The following is a 21,366-nucleotide window of genomic DNA, read 5'->3' on the forward strand; positions in this document are numbered from 1 at the left end:
ATGTCAGTGTTATCATCAAATTACAGTAAAAGTATGTCAGTGTTCTCATCAGATTACAGTAAAAGTATGTGAGTATTATCATCAAATTACAGTAAAAGTATGTAAGTGTTGTAATCAGATTACAGGAAAAGTATGTCAATATTGTCATCAAATTACAGTAAAAGTATGTAAGTATTGTAATCAGATTACAGTAAAAGTATGTCAATATTATCATCAAATTACAGTAAAAGTATGTCAGTATTATCATCAGATTACAGTAAAAGTATGTGAGTATTATCATCAAATTACAGTAAAAGTATGTAAGTGTTGTAATCAGATTACAGTAAAAGTATGTCAATATTGTCATCAAATTACAGTAAAAGTATGTGAGTATTGTAATCAGATTACAGTAAAAGTATGTCAATATTATCATCAAATTACAGTAAAATTATGTCAGTATTATCATCAGATTACAGTAAAAGTATGTAAGTATTGTATTCAGATTACAGTAAAAGTATCTAAGTATTGTAATCAGATTACAGTAAAAGTATGTCGGTCAACCACGAGTAACCCTGCGCTCTGAGAACTCAGGGTTACTCGTGGTCCCTAAAGTCTCCAAAAGTAGATCAGGAGCCAGAGCCTTCAGCTATCAGGCTCCTCTCCTGTGGAATCATCTTCCTGTTACGGTCCGGGAGGCAGACACCGTCTCCACATTTAAGACTAGACTTAAGACTTTCCTCTTTGATAAAGCTTATAGTTAGGGCTGGCTCAGGCTTGCCCTGTACCAGCCCCTAGTTAGGATGACTTAGGCCTAGTCTGCCGGAGGACCCCCCTATAATACACCGGGCACCTTCTCTCTCTCTCTCTCTCTCTCTCTGTCTCTCTCTCTCTCTCTCTCTCTCTCTCTCTCTCTCTCTGCACTGCATGCTGGGAGTCTGAGTGAGTGTGTGAGTGGCTGTGTGGAACGAGTGAATGGGAAAGTTTGTGACACCTTGATCTTCCTTTTTCCTCTCTGCATGTTTCTTGGTGACAGGTAAGAGAAGTTTAATTCATTGATTTGTTGTTATCGCTGTAAGGAGCAAACTAGTGGCGTTTGTACCGTGAACCATGGCGTCCCTCCCCGAGGAGGGCTCGCCGCCCATGTCAATCAGGCATGGGGTCAGAGTAGTGGCTGACGCTCGGTACACGGTAGAGCAGGTGCTCCTGGCTCTAGGAGAACAGATCGGATGAGCAAAGCCGTGGTGGCTTTTGTTCGGGAGGAGCGTTTGGTTCACCTGTTGGTTGAAAAAGGCCTGGTGCTGGATGATCAGTATGTTGCTGTGTCTCCGCTGTTTGTGCCATCTACGCGTGTCACCGTGTCAGGTGGACCTCCTTTCATCCCGAACGAGCTGCTTGAAAAAGAACTGACGAGGTTTGGAAAGTTCGCTAGTGGTTTGAGAACAGTTCGTCTGGGCTGCAAAGACGCCAGACTGCAGCACGTTCAGTCCCTGCGGAGGCAGGCCTTCATGTACTATTTAAATAATCAGTCGCAAACTCTGGAGGTGTCCTTTAAAGTCAAGTTTGAAAACGGGTTTTACACTGTGTATGCAAGTGCTGGCAGCATGAAATGTTTTGAGTGTGGTGATGTCGGCCACAAACGTTCATCCTGCCCGCACAGGCAGCAGGCAGCGGGCAGCTCAGGTGCGCAGCAACCTGAAGGTGAGGCTGGCAGTGGTACCTCGCACAAGACGCAGCCGGCAGCGGGTGACACCGCAACCGGTGACCCGCAGCCTGCTGAGCAGGAAAATGAAGTGAACGAGCGAGATAAGCACGGTGTTCACGGAAGTGATGTGAATGAGACTGAGGCTCAGCCTGGCTGCGGCCACAATGGACAGGAAGAGACAGCTGACTCTGTAACTGCTGAGTCCTGCAGAAGAAATGTTGAGGATGAAGATGATGAAATGTGTGAGGATGACAACCTGTCACAGTTCTCTGAAGCTGTGTCACAGGATGACCCACAGTCATATACATTACAGGAGATTAATGATTTCCTCGATGAACGTTATGGCAGGCAGGATGTGGAAGTAACAGATTTCTTTCCAAATGTGGACATGTTCATCCGCTCGGTTATGAAAATTCGTAGAGTGGTTGGTTATGAACAACTGAGCAAACAGAAGAGGTTTCGACTGAAAAAACTACTGACCAAAATTAGAAAAGAAAAGCGAGAGAAGACTTCTCTCAATGTGTGAATATTAAAATGGGTGGTTCACAAGAGGTGTCTTTTTCCTGGAAAGGTTTTTCTGTCCTCTTCTTCCTCTTCTGTTTTTTATCAATGGAAAGGCTGCAGATAGGAAGCTTAAACATGAACGGAGGACGGGATAGGGATAAGCGAGGGATGGTAGCTGAGCTGAGTAGAACTAAAAACATAGATGTGTTGCTCTTACAGGAGACACATAGCTCAGCCGATAACGAGGTAGACTGGGAAACGGGCTGGGCGGGTCAGGTTTTTTTGAACCATGGCACCAATCTTAGTGCAGGGGTTGCTATTCTTTTCTCACAGTGCCTCCATTTAACAAATGTCTCAGTATGTAACGTAGAGCAGGGCAGGATCCAAATCATTCAGGCAACAATTCGAGACATTTCTTTTGTCTTTATTAATGTGTATGCACACACATCTGGTGCTGATCGATTAAGGCTGTTTAGAAAACTAAATGACAAACTTAAAGAGTTCAATAGCAGCACAGTGATAGTGATGGGAGGGGACTGGAACTGCTCTACACATCATACAGTTGATAGAAACTCAGAGGAGCCTCATCCACCGTCAGCCTCACTTCTGTCCAGTGTAGTCGCAGGAAATGACCTCACAGATGTCTGGAGGAAACTTAACCCGACAGTCAGGCAATACACATGGGTGAGAGCTGTGGAGGGTAATGTGAGAGGTGCTAGGTTAGACAGGATCTACATAAATCAAACGTACAACAACAGGTTACTTAACTCCACAATATCACCTGTTGGCTTCTCAGATCACCATCTGGTCATGGCAGATTTTTCTTTTCAAGTGCCTTCTCCATACTGGCACTTTAGTGTTAGGCTGATTCATGACAAAACTTTCTGTCAGTGCTTCTCTGATTCCTGGAGTCAGTGGAGGCTCAGGAAAGATGACTTTGAAAACTTAGCTCGGTGGTGGGAGATAGGAAAAGCACAAATTAAAATTTTCTGTCAGCGGTACATGAAACACACTGGTGCTGTAGAGAGAAGATGCTTTGAAGAGCTGGAGAAAGAAGTTAAGGTCCTGGAAGAAGAAATAATGTCAGGCAGTGATGGTAATAGCAGGACCCGGGAAAACAGTAGAAAGGCTCTTGGTAGGTTTCTGCATGAGAAAGCAAAGGGTGCTTTGATTAAGACTCGAATCTCCACTATTAAAGATATAGACGCTCCAACTTCTTTTGTCTTTAAGCTGGAGAAAAGAATTAGAGAAAATAATGTGATGATGCATCTTAAGCTTCCAAATGGAACAACAACAACAGATCCAGTAAAGATGAGGAAGCTGGCCATAGACTTCTACACTGACCTCTTCAGTGCTGGGAGCTGTGACTTGGAGTGTGTGGAGGAGATGCTGGAAGGACTGCCTCAGCTGGGTGAAGCACAGGTAGCTTCGCTGGAGTCCCCCATCTCCTTTGATGAAATGACTGCAGCAGTCCAACAGCTCAGCAGTGGTAAAGCCTCAGGGGTTGATGGACTTCCCTCAGAGCTCTACAAGAGGTTCTGGACTGTGATGGGCAAAGACCTGCATGAAGTTTTCATGAACTGCTTGGATTCTGAGACCTTACCATCAAGTTGCACACGAGCGGTCTTAACATTACTGCCAAAAAAAGGAGACCTTGGACTTCAACACAAACTTCCACAGTCTTTGTGCCTGCCATAGACTGAGAGACAGGAAGTGACACACATATTTGCTGTTTGTTGTTTTCTTCTATTTTGTTGTTACTGTTATTATTATTATTGTTATTACTGAGATTGATTGAACAATCAACAAACAATTATACATACAGTATTACCAACAGTATAGATTATAACTCATTTATTGTAAATATTGTTTTCCTTTATTGTTATTATTATTTTGAATTCCAAACGCTTGCTTTGGCAATATGTACAGTGTTACCTCACGCCAGTAAAGCCATTTGAATTGAACTGAATTGAATTATATCTATCTATCTATCTATCTATCTATCTATCTGTCTGTCTATAGATAGATAGGTGCTCTCTAGGCACTTCCGGTGCTCCAGTCCAGTAGGAGGCGGTGATTCATCTAAAAGCCGGTTTGCCCGGAAGCAGGAAGAAAAGTCGAAGAAGAAAAATCACGTGAGCCGTCTGCAGCGTGACGTCACATCAGCTGACTGCGGTTAACAGAGGAGGAAGAAGAAGAAGAAGAAGAAGAAGAAGAAGAAGAAGACAACAGATCCTCCGTCGACCTTCAGTTTGGTGTCATTACTTCTGATCCAACATGGCGAGTCAGTCTCAGGGCATCCAGCAGCTGCTGCAGGCCGAGAAGAGAGCGGCCGAGAAGGTGGCCGAGGCCCGCAAACGTGAGTATGAAAGGCGGCCTGTGAGCCCGCGGCGCCCCGGTGCCCGTTAGCAGGTAGAACCGGCTGCTAGCGGGGAAGTGAAGGAGGCAGGAAAACCCGTGACTTTAGACAGTCTTTGTTTTAATTGTTAATAAACTGCAGATCAAACCGGAAACATTTTCAACATCGGCTCACACACACTCTGCTGACGTCACCAGGTTCTGGTTAAACGCCTCTGCCGTCGGTGTCCGTTTAAATGGGTGATAAAAGCAGATGAAGAGACTGTGTGTGACTGAAACTTGGGCCGAATTAAAGAGCGTGTCCTCGCACATGAAGCTGTGTGTTACTGCACTGGTATCTGCTTGCTGGGAAGCACGTCTGCGAAAAGTGGCAGAAATCTGAATGAGGTTTGGTGTTAGTGTCAGGATAAAAGAAATAGCTTTAATTTGATTAGTTATTAAAATTATACAGTGTCTTTTGTAAAGCGTCAGTTAGACACGTGTGTACATATTTACATGAGCTTCATTAAATGAATTTGTAAAACCTGGAAATGATTCAATCGTAATTCTTCTGCTGCAGCTTTAAATGTTTTTATTATTTTGTTCAGCATTTTTTGAAATGTTGTCCTGAATGTCCAGCGTCCTGCTGAGCGTCAATGAGTCAACCGCTGAGCATCATGGGACATGGTGACCACATCATGTGACAAAGAGTCATAGAGACTGAATGGAGAACAAACAGATCTGACTGCAGTAATCAATCAATCAATCAATCAATCAATCAGTCAGTTCAGTGACTGCTGGGACAGTAAGAACAGCTGCAGCAGAGAGCAGTCCAGTCCATATATACATGTCTATGTTTATAGTCCACAGCATGAAGCGCACTGACAGGTGAAGTGACAGTCATGTGATGTCACCTGTCAGTGGCGCCAAGCCGCTAAAAACTGCTCAGTAACGCATCAAAAGCTTTGAGGCGTCGACCTGCCTCTGAATTCACCAGATGATTCAGGTCTGACCGAGCAGCTGTGGCCCTGTTAAGGTGGGAGTTTCACGCTGGTATCCCGCCTCGCTGTTCTCCATTAAAGGTACGATCAGAGTACCGTTCCAGGGGCGGAGCCTGTCCACTCCCACTGCGTGTCAGAGCGTGGCTCTGCTGTCGTCCCCCTCACAGCTGAATGAAGCTCCTCCATGGAGGTGTAAACACAGCGGCAGCTTTGGGACAGACTTCCCTCTTTGTGGTCAGATTTGGTCACATGACTCCATCTCTGGTGTCTGTGATTTGATTGGTGCTGCTGTCTACAGGAACGTTACCAGCGTGTATTTTCCATCTGACATTAAAATCAATAAATGGATCCATAAATAAATAATAATCACTGCTGACGATTTTTATCTTTAAAGGGGCAAAAAGCGAAATGGTTTCACCGCTAGGTTCGCTGTTGTGCACTGCCTGTAGACCAAAACAAAGTGTGTCATGAGCCACTCCTCCCTCTACCTCTGCTCTCCTATTACATCCAGACGGTCCCGGTGTTTCCTCCGCAGGCTCCACTTCACTCAGCTGCCCGATAAACCCGCTGCTTCTTCCCACTTTAACCTGAATAACAAACCAGGGCTCGGTGCTCCGGTTGGATCCAAACGGAGAGTCGGACTAACGTTAGCTGGGAGGCTAGCGGAGGCTAACTGGTTGTGCTGGCAGCTGAGTGAAGTGGAGCCTGAGGAGGAAGCACCAGTTAGCCCCAGTTTCACTACAGGCAGATTCACTCGCCACAGGGGCGAGGAAATAAAACCTGAACAGCCAACTTAGTTTGGTTTAGTTTAGCAGTTAGCGATGTCTTTCACTCATTCTCAGTCTCTGCTGTGTTTAGCTATTTCCCTGCTTTCCTGTTAGCGTTAGTACTAGTCAGCTGCCACGCTAACGTTCCTACTCTTCTCCGTGGCTCACGGCTCCGGCTCACGCAGAGTAGGGACGTTAGCGTTAGCTCCCACAGTTAGCACTAGAGCTACTACGGCTACTGGAGTAACTTACAGCTATGGAGCGCTTCTACCAGCTCTTCTAGTCACTGAGCCTCGCCTCCATCTCAGCAAATATATTACATTTATTACAGGGACCATCATCATTGAAGTAGGCAGGGGAATAGCTAAACACAGCCCGCTAGGCTGCCCGCCGGGCTACATTTTACAATGCTAATTGCAAATGTTAGCTGGGCTGCCGGGCTACTCACCTAACACAACCATAACACCTGACCCATTGCTGGGACAGAGCCGCTAATAACTCAAGCTCCGGACATTAACCCATGCTACGATTGTAATATTAAATTTAATTGAATCGACATAGCGACATGTGCCTAACGTTACTGTAACACTAGCTAATTAAAACAGACATTTGACTCTGCCATTTCGCTTTGAAAATACGTGCGGCCATTGCTCACTGGCTGTAGCCTTTTATAGGGGGGAGGGCCAAGGGCTCCGAGATGGGGGGGGGGGGGGGGATTCACATGAACGTACATGAACGCACAGCTGGACCGGCTTGTAAACAAGGGGCTGGAGATCAACACAGAGAGAGGGTGTGTGAGGTCATGCTATACTCGAGATGACATTACACCTCTAGTTCTTCACATAGCAATTTTTTAATTCCTTCATTCTAGAAATGATGAATTTCGCTTATTGCTCCTTTAACTTCTGGAAATGTCTTCTGTTTTGTTTTTTCCCCCGTCAGCTGCTCGTCTTGCATCACTTCCTGTTTCACTTCAAAATACAGACAACTGAGGTTGCGTAGAGACCAGAGAGGTGAACGTGGGATCCTGAGTATAGTGAAACATTTAACATGTTAAAGGGATAGTGCGCCCAAAAATGTAAATTCAGCCATTATCTACTCACCCATATGCCGAGGGAGGCTCAGGTGAAGTTTTAGAGTCCTCACATCACTTGCAGAGATCCAAGGGGAGAGGAGGTAGCAACACAACTCCACCTAATGGAGGCTGACGGCGCCCCAGATTCAAACGTCCAAAAACACATCATTGAAACCACAAAATATCTCCATACTGCTCGTCCGTAGTGATCCAAGTGTCCTGAAGCTGACATAAAAAGTTTTTTTTCTAGCTGCCTCTCTGTAGACCGCACTCACGTGTGCACGCTTGCGCAAAACCGAGAGACATGGGCACTGCCTTCATGTGTGTTCACGTGCTTTCACTGGTCTCGTGCACAAGTGCACACACGTGAGCTCGGTGTACACAGAAGGAGAATATTGTGTGTCTGCTATTTGCCACAAAGCAGCTGGACTGAATGTCACTCACAGTTTGTATTTGGTCAAGTAACATCAGGGGCCAACGGGCAGACAAACTGACGGACTGATGGACCGACGTCCTACAGCTGCCGAACATTTGTCTTTAATATCGACACATTAGAGCTTTTTTTCATGGTGAACTGACGACCTCCTTCCTGACAGGACAGACTCAGGGTCGTGTCAGTCCAATCAGATTCATCCGTTTGATATAAATATCCAGCATTCACAGAATATAGTGAACAAGCTAACAATGCTAACGACGTTCACAACAGATCGGAAACATGCACTAACATTTGGATATTAAACAAAAGTCAGAGACTGTGTCGTATTAACTCTTTAATGTCCATACAATTTCCTCGGGACAATAATAACTTTTTTTTTTCTAACAGACTTCAGAGTTTTTTAAATATTGGACTACCAAACAGCTGAGAAGTCACATGATGCTATTTATTAAAACAAACATATCAGCAGTGTTATTAATTCTACATATTTAACATCACAGTGATTGAAAACACCTCAGAAATGGTGAATATCAGATTTTTTCCATCAAATATAAAATGGAATAACATTAAATACATGAATAAAATAACAGTGAATGTATAATTTTTTTATTTGACAAAATGTATGATCTCCGTCACCACAGCGACACAGTTCAATCTTAGACAGTAAAACATACTGATGACATCATTTCAGTATTTGTATGTAACAGATAACTTGAAATGTGTCGTCAAAAAATGATCAAGTTTTTTTATTTTGTAGAATTATATTTTAATGACATTATACTGTTCCTCCAGAAAATTGCGATAGCAATAATTAACGCAGTCCGCATTATTGGCGGGTGCTTGAAATTTTTCAGAAGTCTTGCAATTTTTCCGAGTATTTACGCATTTTCCGGCTGACCGGAAATGGTCGTGCATGCAGCGTCATTTGAAACGTCATCAGACGCATCATCAAATGCGCTAATGGCACTGCAGTGTGGAGAAACGCTCAGTATTGACAACAGAATGTGCACTGTGTGAATATGACCATATGTGTTGAATGTATTAAAATGTTGTGTTTACAGAAGATGGAACTGACATGTTGTTGTACAGTCACATCGTCTGGTTTGAGAGCGACAATATTCACTCAGGATCTTTTGATCATTATTGGAGTCCATGTTTTGAAACTAATTAAACAAAACTAAAGAAGAGAACTATAAAAAACATTTGCGGCTATTTTTGTAATATTCAGTATGATTATTATAGCGAGTGACTACATGACTTATTTTTTGGGAGGTAGTAGTTTAAAAAAAAAAAAAGCAACAACAACTTTTTTCTCCTTTTGTCATTTGCCACAATGATGTGATTTTTGACATAATTGGCCACAAATTCAAGGGTTTTTTTGCCGCGAGATTCTGGAGGGACTGATTATCTTAGCTTTGCTACCTTTACCATTTCTTATGTCTCTGCTGTGTCCCTGATGTCTCTCTAATGTCTCTGCTGTGTCCCTGATGTCTCTCTAATGTCTCTGCTGTGTCCCTGATGTCTCTCTAATGTCTCTGCTGTGTGTCTGATGTCTCTGCTGTGTGTCTGATGTCTCTGCTGTCTCTCTAATGTCTCTGCTGTGTTTCTAATGTCTCTGCTGTGTGTCTGATGTCTCTGCTGTCTCTCTAATGTCTCTGCTGTGTTTCTAATGTCTCTGCTGTGTGTCTGATGTCTCTGCTGTCTCTCTAATGTCTCTGCTGTGTTTCTAATGTCTCTGCTGTGTGTCTGATGTCTCTGCTGTCTCTCTAATGTCTCTGCTGTGTGTCTGATGTCTCTGCTGTGTGTCTGATGTCTCTGCTGTCTCTCTAATGTCTCTGCTTTGTGTCTGATGTCTCTGCTGTGTGTCTGATGTCTCTGCTGTGTGTCTGATATTTCTCTAATGTCTCTGCTGTGTGTCTAATGTCTCTGCTGTGTGTCTGATGTCTCTGCTGTCTCTCTAATGTCTCTGCTGTGTGTCTGATATCTCTCTAATGTCTCTGCTGTGTGTCTAATGTCTCTGCTGTGTGTCTGATGTCTTTGTTGTGTCTCTGCAGGTAAGAACAGACGTCTGAAACAGGCTAAAGAAGAAGCTCAGGCTGAGATTGAACAGTATCGACTGCAGAGAGAGAAAGAGTTCAAGACCAAAGAGGCTGCTGTATGTACACTACACACTGCTACATACTACTACACACTGTGACACACTACTACACACTGCGACACACTACGGCACACCACTTGTACTTTTTCTGTCTTGAGTGTATTCGAAATGTAAATTTCTAATAAAATATTTCAAAATAAGAGCTGTTACATTTTCCTTGATGTTTTTATTTTATATTTTAAAGTATTATTTGTCATTTTCTCACATGTTGATGTTTTACTGCCGTTTGAATATTTAATATTTTGCTTAAATATTTTCTTTATTTTTGTATTCTAATAAACTTCATAAATTAGTGAGATTTAATTTTTAAATTTCAAAATAAAGGTAAATGTTGAATTATTTTGACGTTAACAGATTTCATGTTCTTTTGTTTCATTAACATCATGTCAGAGTTTTTTAATCACGCCTCCCTTCCCCCACAGGCCCTCGGTTCCCATGGCAACAGTGCGGTTGAGGTTGACCGTGACACAGCGGAGCGGATGGGTCGTATCCAGGCCAGTTACCGCGGTAACCGGGAGGCGGTGCTGGGCGAGCTGCTTCGACGCGTCTGTGACATCCAGCCTGAATTTCATGCTAATTACCGCGTGGCTGGCTGAGGGGAGGGGCCACTCGACTGAAGGGGGGCGGGGCAAACCGAAGAGACGTGCACGTTAGCAACATTAGCATTGTTAGCTTCAATCACAGCCAAACCCTTTTAAGTTTCTGTGACGTCAACTAAAATTCTCCCAGAATGACGATTTATTTTGAAGGTGTGAGTATCTTACTGTTTTCCTGCTCCAAGCAAAGACGACTGCGTTGATGATAAATGTTGTTACTGTGTTGATGTTTACGAAGTATTTATATATATATCAGAATTAATTTCTTTAAATTTTTCTTGGATCTAACAAAATAAAAGTCTCCTTTCACTGCCGAGGAAATCAGCCAATCAGGCGTCGGATAAAGTTCCGAAGTAATCTATGAAATCAGTTCTGATGGCTGATTGGTTGTTTCCTCTGAACCCTCCTCCAATCAGGAGTAACGACTTGTCTCTCTCTAACCTGATTAGCTAGAGAAAGAGGAAAGGCTTTTATTGTGAAACTCTATACATTGTAATGAGTTTTTTGGTTGTTTCCTGTGTGTGACCATGTGACTTCCTGTCTCTTCTTGTTCTGATGACTTCCTGTTGATGTTTGTGACGTGATGATGATGAAAAAAAATAAACTGAAAATATCAAACTTAATATCGATTGGCTGAAGCTGTGTGACGCTGCTCTGTGATTGGCTGAAGCTGGGTGGGTTTCAGATCAGATCAAATCAACTTGATTGATCCTTTCCAGGAATTTGTTTTAATGTCTCCGTGGCGGAGGAGTCGGTCGCTCCCAGGGGCCCGTTCTCTGCTCTGGAGAGAGGCCGATGTGACGTGGATGATTTTCCAGGGTGACGCTGACACTTTTCTCACAGTAGCTCTGTTCGTGTTTGAATTCAGATCAAAGCCAAATAACAATTCATCACACATGTCGTCAAACATTTTTACAGTTACTTAAAACCCCATCAAATGTTTCTGAGAGTCCATTTACACACATCAACAGCGTACAGCCATTTTTAAAAATTGTTTCAACATTGTAATAATATTTTCCAAACATTTCATCAACATTTAGTCTTAAATTTAATCAAAATATTTTTGGTGGACATTTAAATATTTTTCCAGACATTTAATTAAATTATTTTTTAATTTTGTGCGTGTGTGTGTGTGCGTGTGTGTGTGTGTGTGTGTGTGTGTGTGTGTGTGTGTGTGTGTGTGTGTGTGTGTATATATGTGTAACCTCTGCTGATACACACTAACACACTGTTTGCCACTGTATGAAACTCCTTAAAGAAGTGTCACAGTTTAAGACTTTATAGTGTGTAATGAAGAACACACGCCTGCGAGGTTTGTATATATATATATATATATATATATATATATATATATATATCTATATATATATACATATATATATATATATGTATGTATGTATGTGTATATATATATATATATATATAGTGTGTGTGTGTGTGTATATATGTATATATATATATATATACAGTACAGGCCAAAAGTTTGGACACACCTTCTCATTCAATGCGTTTTCTTTATTTTCATGACTATTTACATTGTAGATTCTCACTGAAGGCATCAAAACTATGAATGAACACATGTGGAGTTATGTACTTAACAAAAAGGTGAAATAACTGAAAACATGTTTTATATTCTAGTTTCTTCAAAATAGCCACCCTTTGCTCTGATTACTGCTTTGCACACTCTTGGCATTCTCTCCATGAGCTTCAAGAGGTAGTCACCTGAAATGGTTTTCCAACAGTCTTGAAGGAGTTCCCAGAGGTGTTTAGCACTTGTTGGCCCCTTTGCCTTCACTCTGCGGTCCAGCTCACCCCAAACCATCTCCATTGGGTTCAGGTCAGTGACTGTGGAGGCCAGGTCATCTGCCGCAGCACTCCATCACTCTCCTTCTTGGTCAAATAGCCCTTACACAGCCTGGAGGTGTGTTTGGGGTCATTGTCCTGTTGAAAATAAATGATCGCCCAACTAAACGCAAACCGGATGGGATGGCATGTCGCTGCAGGATGCTGTGGTAGCCATGCTGGTTCAGTGTGCCTTCAATTTTGAATAAATCCCCAACAGTGTCACCAGCAAAACACCCCCACACCATCACACCTCCTCCTCCATGCTTCACAGTGCCAGGCATGTGGAATCCATCCGTTCACCTTTCTGCGCCTCACAAAGACACCGGTTGGAACCAAAGATCTCAAATTTGGACTCATCAGACCAGCACAGATTTCCCACTGGTCTAATGTCCATTCCTTGTGTTTCTTGGCCCAAACAAATCTCTTCTGCTTGTTGCCTCTCCTTAGCAGTGGTTTCCTAGCAGCTATTTGACCATGAAGGCCTGATTCGCGCAGTCTCCTCTTAACAGTTGTTCTAGAGATGGGTCTGCTGCTAGAACTCTGTGTGGCATTCATCTGGTCTCTGATCTGAGCTGCTGTTAACTTGCGATTTCTGAGGCTGGTGACTCGGATGAACTTATCCTCAGAAGCAGAGGTGACTCTTGGTCTTCCTTTCCTGGGTTGGTCCTCATGTGTGCCAGTTTCGTTGTAGCGCTTGATGGTTTTTGCGACTCCACTTGGGGACACATTTAAAGTTTTTGCAATTTTCCGGACTGACCGACCTTCATTTCTTAAAGTAATGATGGCCACTCGTTTTTCTTTAGTTAGCTGATTGGTTCTTGCCATAATATGAATTTTAACAGTTGTCCAATAGGGCTGTCGGCTGTGTATTAACCTGACTTCTGCACAACACAACTGATGGTCCCAACCCCATTGATAAAGCAAGAAATTCCACTAATTAACCCTGATAAGGCACACCTGTGAAGTGGAAACCATTTCAGGTGACTACCTCTTGAAGCTCATGGAGAGAATGCCAAGAGTGTGCAAAGCAGTAATCAGAGCAAAGGGTGGCTATTTTGAAGAAACTAGAATATAAAACATGTTTTCAGTTATTTCACCTTTTTTGTTAAGTACATAACTCCACATGTGTTCATTCATAGTTTTGATGCCTTCAGTGAGAATCTACAATGTAAATAGTCATGAAAATAAAGAAAACGCATTGAATGAGAAGGTGTGTCCAAACTTTTGGCCTGTACTGTACATACACACATATATATACATATATGTGTGTATGTATGTATATACAGTGGTGGAAAAAAGTTTTCGGACACCCCATGCATTTGTGAAATATTGCATTAAGAATCACTCTTAGGTCTTCAAGTGCAATTTCTTTTAGTACAGTCACAGCCAAAATACTAAATAAATCCTAAAAAAGCCATTAAAAACTTAAAATTGATTGGTTCCATAAAAATACATAAGAAATTTTGAGTATTGGGTCATTTTGGTACCAGTGATGAAGGTCGTTCTTTTTATTAAAAGACACAATTTTTGTTGCCAAGCTTCGTGTCTACATAAAGCCAGCACATTTGAAAGTTCTTCAGACACAAAAATGGCTAAAACAAGGAACCTAACGCAGGAAACACGCCTGAAGATAAAGATTCTCAGCCAGGAAGGGTACAGCTGCGCCAGATAGCCAGGAAGTGCAGATGCAGTCCTTCAGCAGTTGGATACACTCTGCAGAAATACAGGCGAACCAACAGCTTGGAAGACAACCCAAGATCTGGGCGTCCAAGGGTTTCTTCAGCACGAAATGACCGCATCCTGATCCGCATGTGCAGGCAAAACCGCCGAATGACATCACCGGAGCTTCAGCAGCAGTGGTCAATCCAAACTGGTGTCAGTGTTCCACCCGCACTGTCGTGGCCGACTTTTAGATCATGGCTTAGGTCCTACAAGGCTATCAAGAAGCCCCTGATCAATGAGAGACAGAGGTTAGCCGGCGTCGTTGGGCCCAGGCACACAAGAACTGGACAGCCAGGAACTGGAAGAAGATTTTGTGGTCAGATGAGTCCAGTTTCCAGCTTTATCTTCCTCCTACTAATGTGAGAGTGCAGAAGGCCAGGCGAAGCATTATCTCAGCATGTACAGTACCTACTGTCAAGCATGGTGGAGGCAGTATCATGGTTTGGGGATGCATGAGTGCTGCTGGTGGTCATCTCACTGTGTCTGTGATGGCACATTGAACTCTACCAAGTATTGTACCATTCTCCAAACCCACATGCTCCCTTCTGCACGTGCACTGTTCCGTCGAGGTAAAAACTGGATGTTTCAACAAGATAATGCCCCTTGCCACACATCCAAGGCCAGTAGAACTTGGCTGCAGGAGCACAGTATCCAGGTCTTAGAGTGGCCAGCTCAATTCCCGGACATGAGCCCCATTGAAAATCTGTGGTGGATTATCAAAAGGTCTGTTTCAAAGCATAAACCAAAGAATTTAGAAGAATTAAAAGCAGTAATTCAAGAAGAATGGGACAAGATTACCCTCAACCGTGTGAAAGGCTCGTGGGGAACATGCCAGCCAGGATTAGAGCTCTACTACGTGCCAATGGCAGGACTACTAAATATTAATTTGATGATGTGATGGTTTATTTATTTTTTGTTCAGTTTTGAACACATTCTCTGTTATTTGTTGACTCTGATACCGACAATGTTGAGAACTGACATATTGAAACTGTCAAGAATTTAGTTTTGTTAGTTTTTCTTGTGAACAATAAACAAAAAAATATAATTTGTCTTTGTTTGTATCTGTCTAATGCAGCCACACCTTTTGAAACACAAAAAAGATTTTTCCACAAATATTTCATGATAATATTTGAGATTGTGTAAAATTTTAAGGGTGTCCGAAAACTTTTTTCCACCACTGTATATATATATATGTATATATATATATATATATATATATATATATATATATATATACACACACACATATATATGTGTATATGTATATATATAAAAAAAAAAATTCTTTTTTTTTTCCAAAAATTTTGACATTTTAATATTTTTCCAGACATTTTATTAAATAATTTTTTAACGTGAATAATATATTTTTAAACATTTTATTAACATTTTTTTGGACATTCTATCAACATTTTTTGGACTTTCGATAATATTTTTCTGATATTTTATGAACTTTTTTTGGGATATTTTCCAACATTTTATTGATTTTTATCAAATGTGAATAAATGCTAACAGCCTGTTTGGACCCTGCTAAATGCTGATTGTAGATTTATTTAAAGATGGATGAATCAATCGCATGGACGTGCTGACGTATTGCGGTAAGCGAGTTGTGTCATTTCCGGTGTTTCTGTGACAGCGTCTCTGTACTGCTCTGGTGAATTCCACTTGCCTGCTTTCTCACCTCAGTTGCTTTAACGTCTACTTCAAGTCATAACCCACACTGGTTCTGTTTAAGCACCTATAGCTCTCCTCCTTTCTACGACTTTCTCGCTAATCTCTTAGCTGTTGTTTGCACGCTCTTAGCCTTGGTTGCTACATTAGCTTAGCCATGGCTTCTCCTTCTCCTGCCCTCTGTTGCCCGGTGTGTCAAATGTTCAGTTATGCCTCTGCCTCCTTTAGCGACAGTGGTAATTGTAACAAGTGTAGATTATTTGCTGCGTTGGAGGCGAGGCTTAGTGAATTAGAAGCGCGGCTCCGCACCATGGAAAACCATTCAGTAGCTGCGGTAGTTAGCCAGCCCCCTGTAGCCGGTGCGGAGCCACATAGCCTGAGCCTCTGCTAACTGTCCTCCGGTAACTCCCGTTCAGTCGGGAGGTTCGGTTACGGTTCGCCAGAAGCACAGCTCCAAGCCGAAGCCCACGGCTCACCACCAGCCTGTTCACGTTCCAACCGCTTTTCCCCACTCAGCGACACACACCGCTGAGGATAAAACTCTGGTTATTGGCAGCTCTATTCTGAGAAACGTGAAGTTAGCAACACCAGCGGCCATAGTCAAATGTATTCCTGGGGCCAGAGCGGCGACATTGAATCTAATTTAAAACTGCTGGCTAAAGCTAAACGTAGATTCAGTAAGATTGTTATTCACGCCGGCGCCAATGACACCCGTTACGCCAATCGGAGGTCACTAAAATTAATATTGCTTCGTGTGTGAATACGCAAAAACGATGTCGGACTCGTAGTTTTCTCTGGACCCTCCCAAATCTGACCAGTGATGACATGTTTAGCCGCATGTCATCATTTAACCGCTGGCTGTCCAGGTGGTGTCCAGCAAACGATGTGGGTTTTGTTAATAATTGGCAAACTTTCTGGGGAAAACCTGGTCTTATTAGGAGAGACGGCATTCATCCCACTTTGGATGGAGCTGCTCTCATTTCTAGGAACCTGGCAAACTTTATTAGTAATTTAAATCCCTGACAACCCAGAGTTGAGATCAGGACTCAGAGTCGCAGTCCTAAACGCTCTCTGAGCTTCTAGTTCAGTTACCCAGCCATAGTTTTAATAGTTTTATACAAACGGTGTCTGTCCCCCGACCGCCTAAATTATCTAAATCTAAAATTAAACAAAGAGGAGTTGTGCATAACAACCTCATAAAAATTAAAACCTCTTCTCTGACAGAAAGACAAAACAGGAGAATTAAATGCGGACTGTTAAATATCAGGTCTCTATCGTCTAAAGCAGTGTTAGTAAACGAATTAACATCAGATAATCATATTGATTTACTCAGTCTCACTGAAACCTGGCTGTGTCAAGATGAATATGTTAGTCTAAATGAGTCCACTCCTCCCAGTCATAATAATACCCACATTCCTCGAGGCAGCGGCCGAGGAGGGGGAGTTGCAGCCATTTTTAACTCTAGTCTGTTAATCAGTCCTAAACCTAAACTAGATTATAATTCATTTGAAAGCCTCGTTCTTAGTCTTTTACATCCGACCTGGAAAACCTCGCAGCCACTTTTATTTGTTATAGTGTACCGTGCTCCTGGCCCGTATTCTGAATTTTTATCTGAATTCTCAGAGTTTTTATCCAGTTTAGTTCTTAAATCAGATAAAGTTATTATTGTAGGCGATTTTAACATTCATGTCGACGTTGATAATGACTCCTGGCTACCGCTTATCTCATTATTAGACTCCATTGGCTTCAGTCAGGGTGTACATGAACCTACTCATTGTTTTAACCATACCCTCGATCTAGTTCTGACGTATGGAATTGAAATTGATAACCTAAAAGTCTTTCCACAGAATCCCGGATCGGATCATTATCTGATTACTTTTGATTTCTTTTTTACTCGATTACACGCCACTCAGCAACAGTTACTATACTAGATGTTTATCAGATAGTGCTGTCGCAAAACTTAAGGAAAAGATTACTTCGTTAAATTCAATACCAATACCTTCAGTAACAGAGGTTTCCGTGCCGACTTTAACCTCTCCCGAATTGATCATTTTGTTGATAGCACCGTAGGCTCGCTACGAACAACGCTCGACTCTGTAGCTCCTCTTAAAAAGAAGTTAAAAGAAAGTTCGCCCTTGGTATAACTCTCAAACCCGTAAGTTAAAACAAATATCGCGAAAATTTGAAAGGAATTGGCGATTAACCAAACTGGAAGAATCTCGTTTAATCTGGACAGACAGTCTCAAAACTTATAAGAGGGGCCTCCGCAATGCCAGAGCAAACTATTACTCAGCATTAATAGAAGACAATAAGAACAACCCCAGGTTTCTTTTCAGCACTGTAGCCAGGCTGACTGAGAGTCAGAGCTCTATTGAGCCTTGTATTCCCTTAGCCCTTAGCAGTAATGATTTTATGAGCTTTTTTAATGACAAAATTCTAACTATTAGAGGCAAAATTCATGACCTCCTGCCCTCAGATAGTACCTATCTAACCTCAAACACAGCTGTAAAATCTAATATATATTTAGATTGCTTCTCCCCAATTTCTCTTCAAGAATTGACTGCAGTGATTTCTTCATCCAAATCATCGTGTCTCTTAGACCCCATCCCAACTAGGCTACTTAAGGAGGTCTTACCTATAGTTAACACTCATATATTAGATATGATCAATATATCCTTATTAACAGGCTATGTACCACAGTCTTTTAAGGTAGCTGTAATTAAACCTCTACTAAAAAAGCCCACCCTGGATCCAGAGGTGTTAGCCAACTATAGACCAATATCTAATCTTCCCTTTATGTCAAAGATCCTTGAGAAAGTAGTCGCAGACCAGCTGTGTGATTTTCTCCAGGATAATAATTTATTTGAGGAATTTCAGTCAGGATTTAGAGTGCATCATAGCACTGAGACAGCTCTAGTTAAAATTACAAATGACCTTCTGATTGCTTCAGACAAAGGACTCTCTCTGTACTTGTTTTATTAGATCTTAGTGCGCGCTTGACACAATTGACCATCAAATTCTGCTGCAGAGACTGGATCACTTAATTGGCTTAAAAGGTTCAGCACTAAGCTGGTTTAAATCTTATTTATCTGATCGTTTTCAATTTGTTGACGTCGCAATGAACCATCCTTACTGACTAAAGTTTGTTTTGGAGTTCCGCAAGGTTCTGTGCTCGGACCAATCCTGTTTACTCTATATATGCTTCCGTTAGGTAACATCATTAGAAATCACTCTATAAATTTCCATTGTTATGCGGATGATACTCAGTTGTATTTATCAATGAAACCAGAAGAAAGCAATCAATTAACTAAACTCCATAATTGCCTTAAAGACATAAAAACTTGGATGAGCACCAATTTCCTGATGTTAAATTCAGACAAAACTGAAGTTATTGTTCTTGGCCCCAAACAACTCAGAGACTCTTTATCTGATGACATAGTTTCTCTAGATGGCATTGCTCTGGCCTCTAGCACTACCGTAAGAAACCTCGGAGTAACATTTGATCAAGATTTGTCTTTTAATTCTCATTTAAAACAAACCTCACGGACTGCATTTTTTCATCTGCGTAATATTGCGAAAATTAGGCCTATCCTGACCCGAAAAGATGCAGAAAAATTGGTCCACGCTTTTGTTACCTCAAGGCTGGATTATTGTAACTCTCTATTATCAGGTAGCTCTAGTAAGTCCTTAAAAACTCTCCAGCTAATTCAGAATGCAGCACGTGTACTAACAGGAACTAAGAAACGCGATCATATCTCTCCTGTTTTAGCTTCTCTGCACTGGCTCCCTGTAAAATCCAGAATTGAATTTAAAATCCTACTGTTAACTTATAAAGCTCTAAATGGTCAAGCTCCATCATATCTTAGAGAGCTCATAGTGCCATATTATCCCACCAGAACACTGCGCTCTGAGAACGCAGGGTTACTCGTGGTCCCTAAAGTCTCCAAAGTAGATCAGGAGCCAGAGCCTTTAGCTATCAGGCTCCTCTCCTGTGGAATCATCTTCCTGTTACGGTCCGGGAGGCAGACACCACATTTAAGACTAGACTTAAGACTTTCCTCTTTGATAAAGCTTATAGTTAGGGCTGGCTCAGGCTTGTCCTGTACCAGCCCTTAGTTAAACTGACTTAGGCCTAGTCTGCCGGAGGACCCTCTCTATAATACACCGGGCCCCTTCTCTCCTTCTCTCTCTCTCTCTCTCTCGAATCCTATTACTGAATCTAGCTAACCCGGCCATTCTGGATGTCACTAACTCTGCTTCTTATCCGGAGCCTTTGTGATCCACTGTCTCTCAGATTAACTCATATCACAGCGGTGCCTGGACAGCGTGACGTGTGTGGTTGTGCTGCTGCCGTGGTCCTGCCAGATGCCTCCTGCTGCTGCTGCCATCATTAGTCATTAGTCATACTTCTTCTGTTATTATACACATATGATTATTGTCACACATGTATACTGCCAGGTATTAATACATACTTTCAACATATTGTACCGCAGTAACCAGAACTATAACTATAATATTATTACTTCCATTAATGTTGTTGTAAGATACTGTCATTACCTGCATATCTCTCTCTCTCTCTCTCTCTCTCTCTCTCTCTCTCTCTCCCTGTGTCATATGGATTACTGTTAATTTATCATGTTGATCTGTTCTGTACGACATCTATTGCACGTCTGTCCGTCCTGGAAGAGGGATCCCTCCTCAGTTGCTCTTCCTGAGGTTTCTACCGTTTTTTTTCCCCCGTTAAAGGGGTTTTTTTGGGGAGTTTTTCCTTATCCGCTGTGAGGGTCTTAAGGACAGAGGGATGTCGTATGCTGTAAAGCCCTGTGAGGCAAATTGTGATTTGTGATATTGGGCTTTATAAATAAAATTGAATTGAATTGAATTGAAAGTATGTTTGTAAAATGTGCAGCGTGTTTAAGTGCATCTTGATGATGTCACCACGTACAGCCAGTGGCACTGATGACATCATGTGATTATTACATTAAGTTCACTGTTAGTAGATACACTGAAGTTATCACACCTTCAATCCAGTAATTATATTATTAAATTATTATTTTAGTCCATAGATCACTGTAGTCCATACATCATTGTAGTCCATAGATCACTGTAGTCCATACATCATTGTAGTCCATAGATCATTGTAGTCCATAGATCATTGTAGTCCATACATCATTGTAGTCCATAGATCATTGTAGTCCATACATCATTGTAGTCCATAGATCATTGTAGTCCATACATCATTGTAGTCCATAGATCACTGTAGTCCATACATCATTGTAGTCCATAGATCACTGTAGTCCATACATCATTGTAGTCCATAGATCACTGTAGTCCATACATCATTGTAGTCCATAGATCATTGTAGTCCATAGATCATTGTAGTCCATACATCATTGTAGTCCATAGATCATTGTAGTCCATAGATCACTGTAGTCCACACATCATTGTAGTCCATAGATCATTGTAGTCCATAGATCACTGTAGTCCATACATCATTGTAGTCCACACATCACTGTAGTCCATAGATCATTGTAGTCCATAGATCACTGTAGTCCATACATCACTGTAGTCCATAC

The 21,366-nt window shown here is 42.0% G+C and overlaps 1 protein-coding gene across 1 annotated transcript; it reads left to right on the top strand.

Moving 5' to 3' along the window:
• The first annotated feature begins 4,322 nt into the window (after positions 1-4,322).
• On the top strand, positions 4,323-11,178 carry atp6v1g1 (ATPase H+ transporting V1 subunit G1). The gene is made up of 3 exons (XM_049604918.1): positions 4,323-4,544; positions 9,856-9,956; positions 10,382-11,178. Exons 1-3 carry the CDS (start codon positions 4,463-4,465, stop codon positions 10,553-10,555), a joined length of 357 nt encoding a protein of 118 aa, XP_049460875.1. The 5' UTR covers positions 4,323-4,462; the 3' UTR covers positions 10,556-11,178.
• Positions 11,179-21,366: the final 10,188 nt, after the last annotated feature.

Source organism: Epinephelus fuscoguttatus, linkage group LG18 (assembly GCF_011397635.1).
Source record: "Epinephelus fuscoguttatus linkage group LG18, E.fuscoguttatus.final_Chr_v1".
Taxonomy (NCBI): Eukaryota; Metazoa; Chordata; class Actinopteri; order Perciformes; family Serranidae; genus Epinephelus; species Epinephelus fuscoguttatus.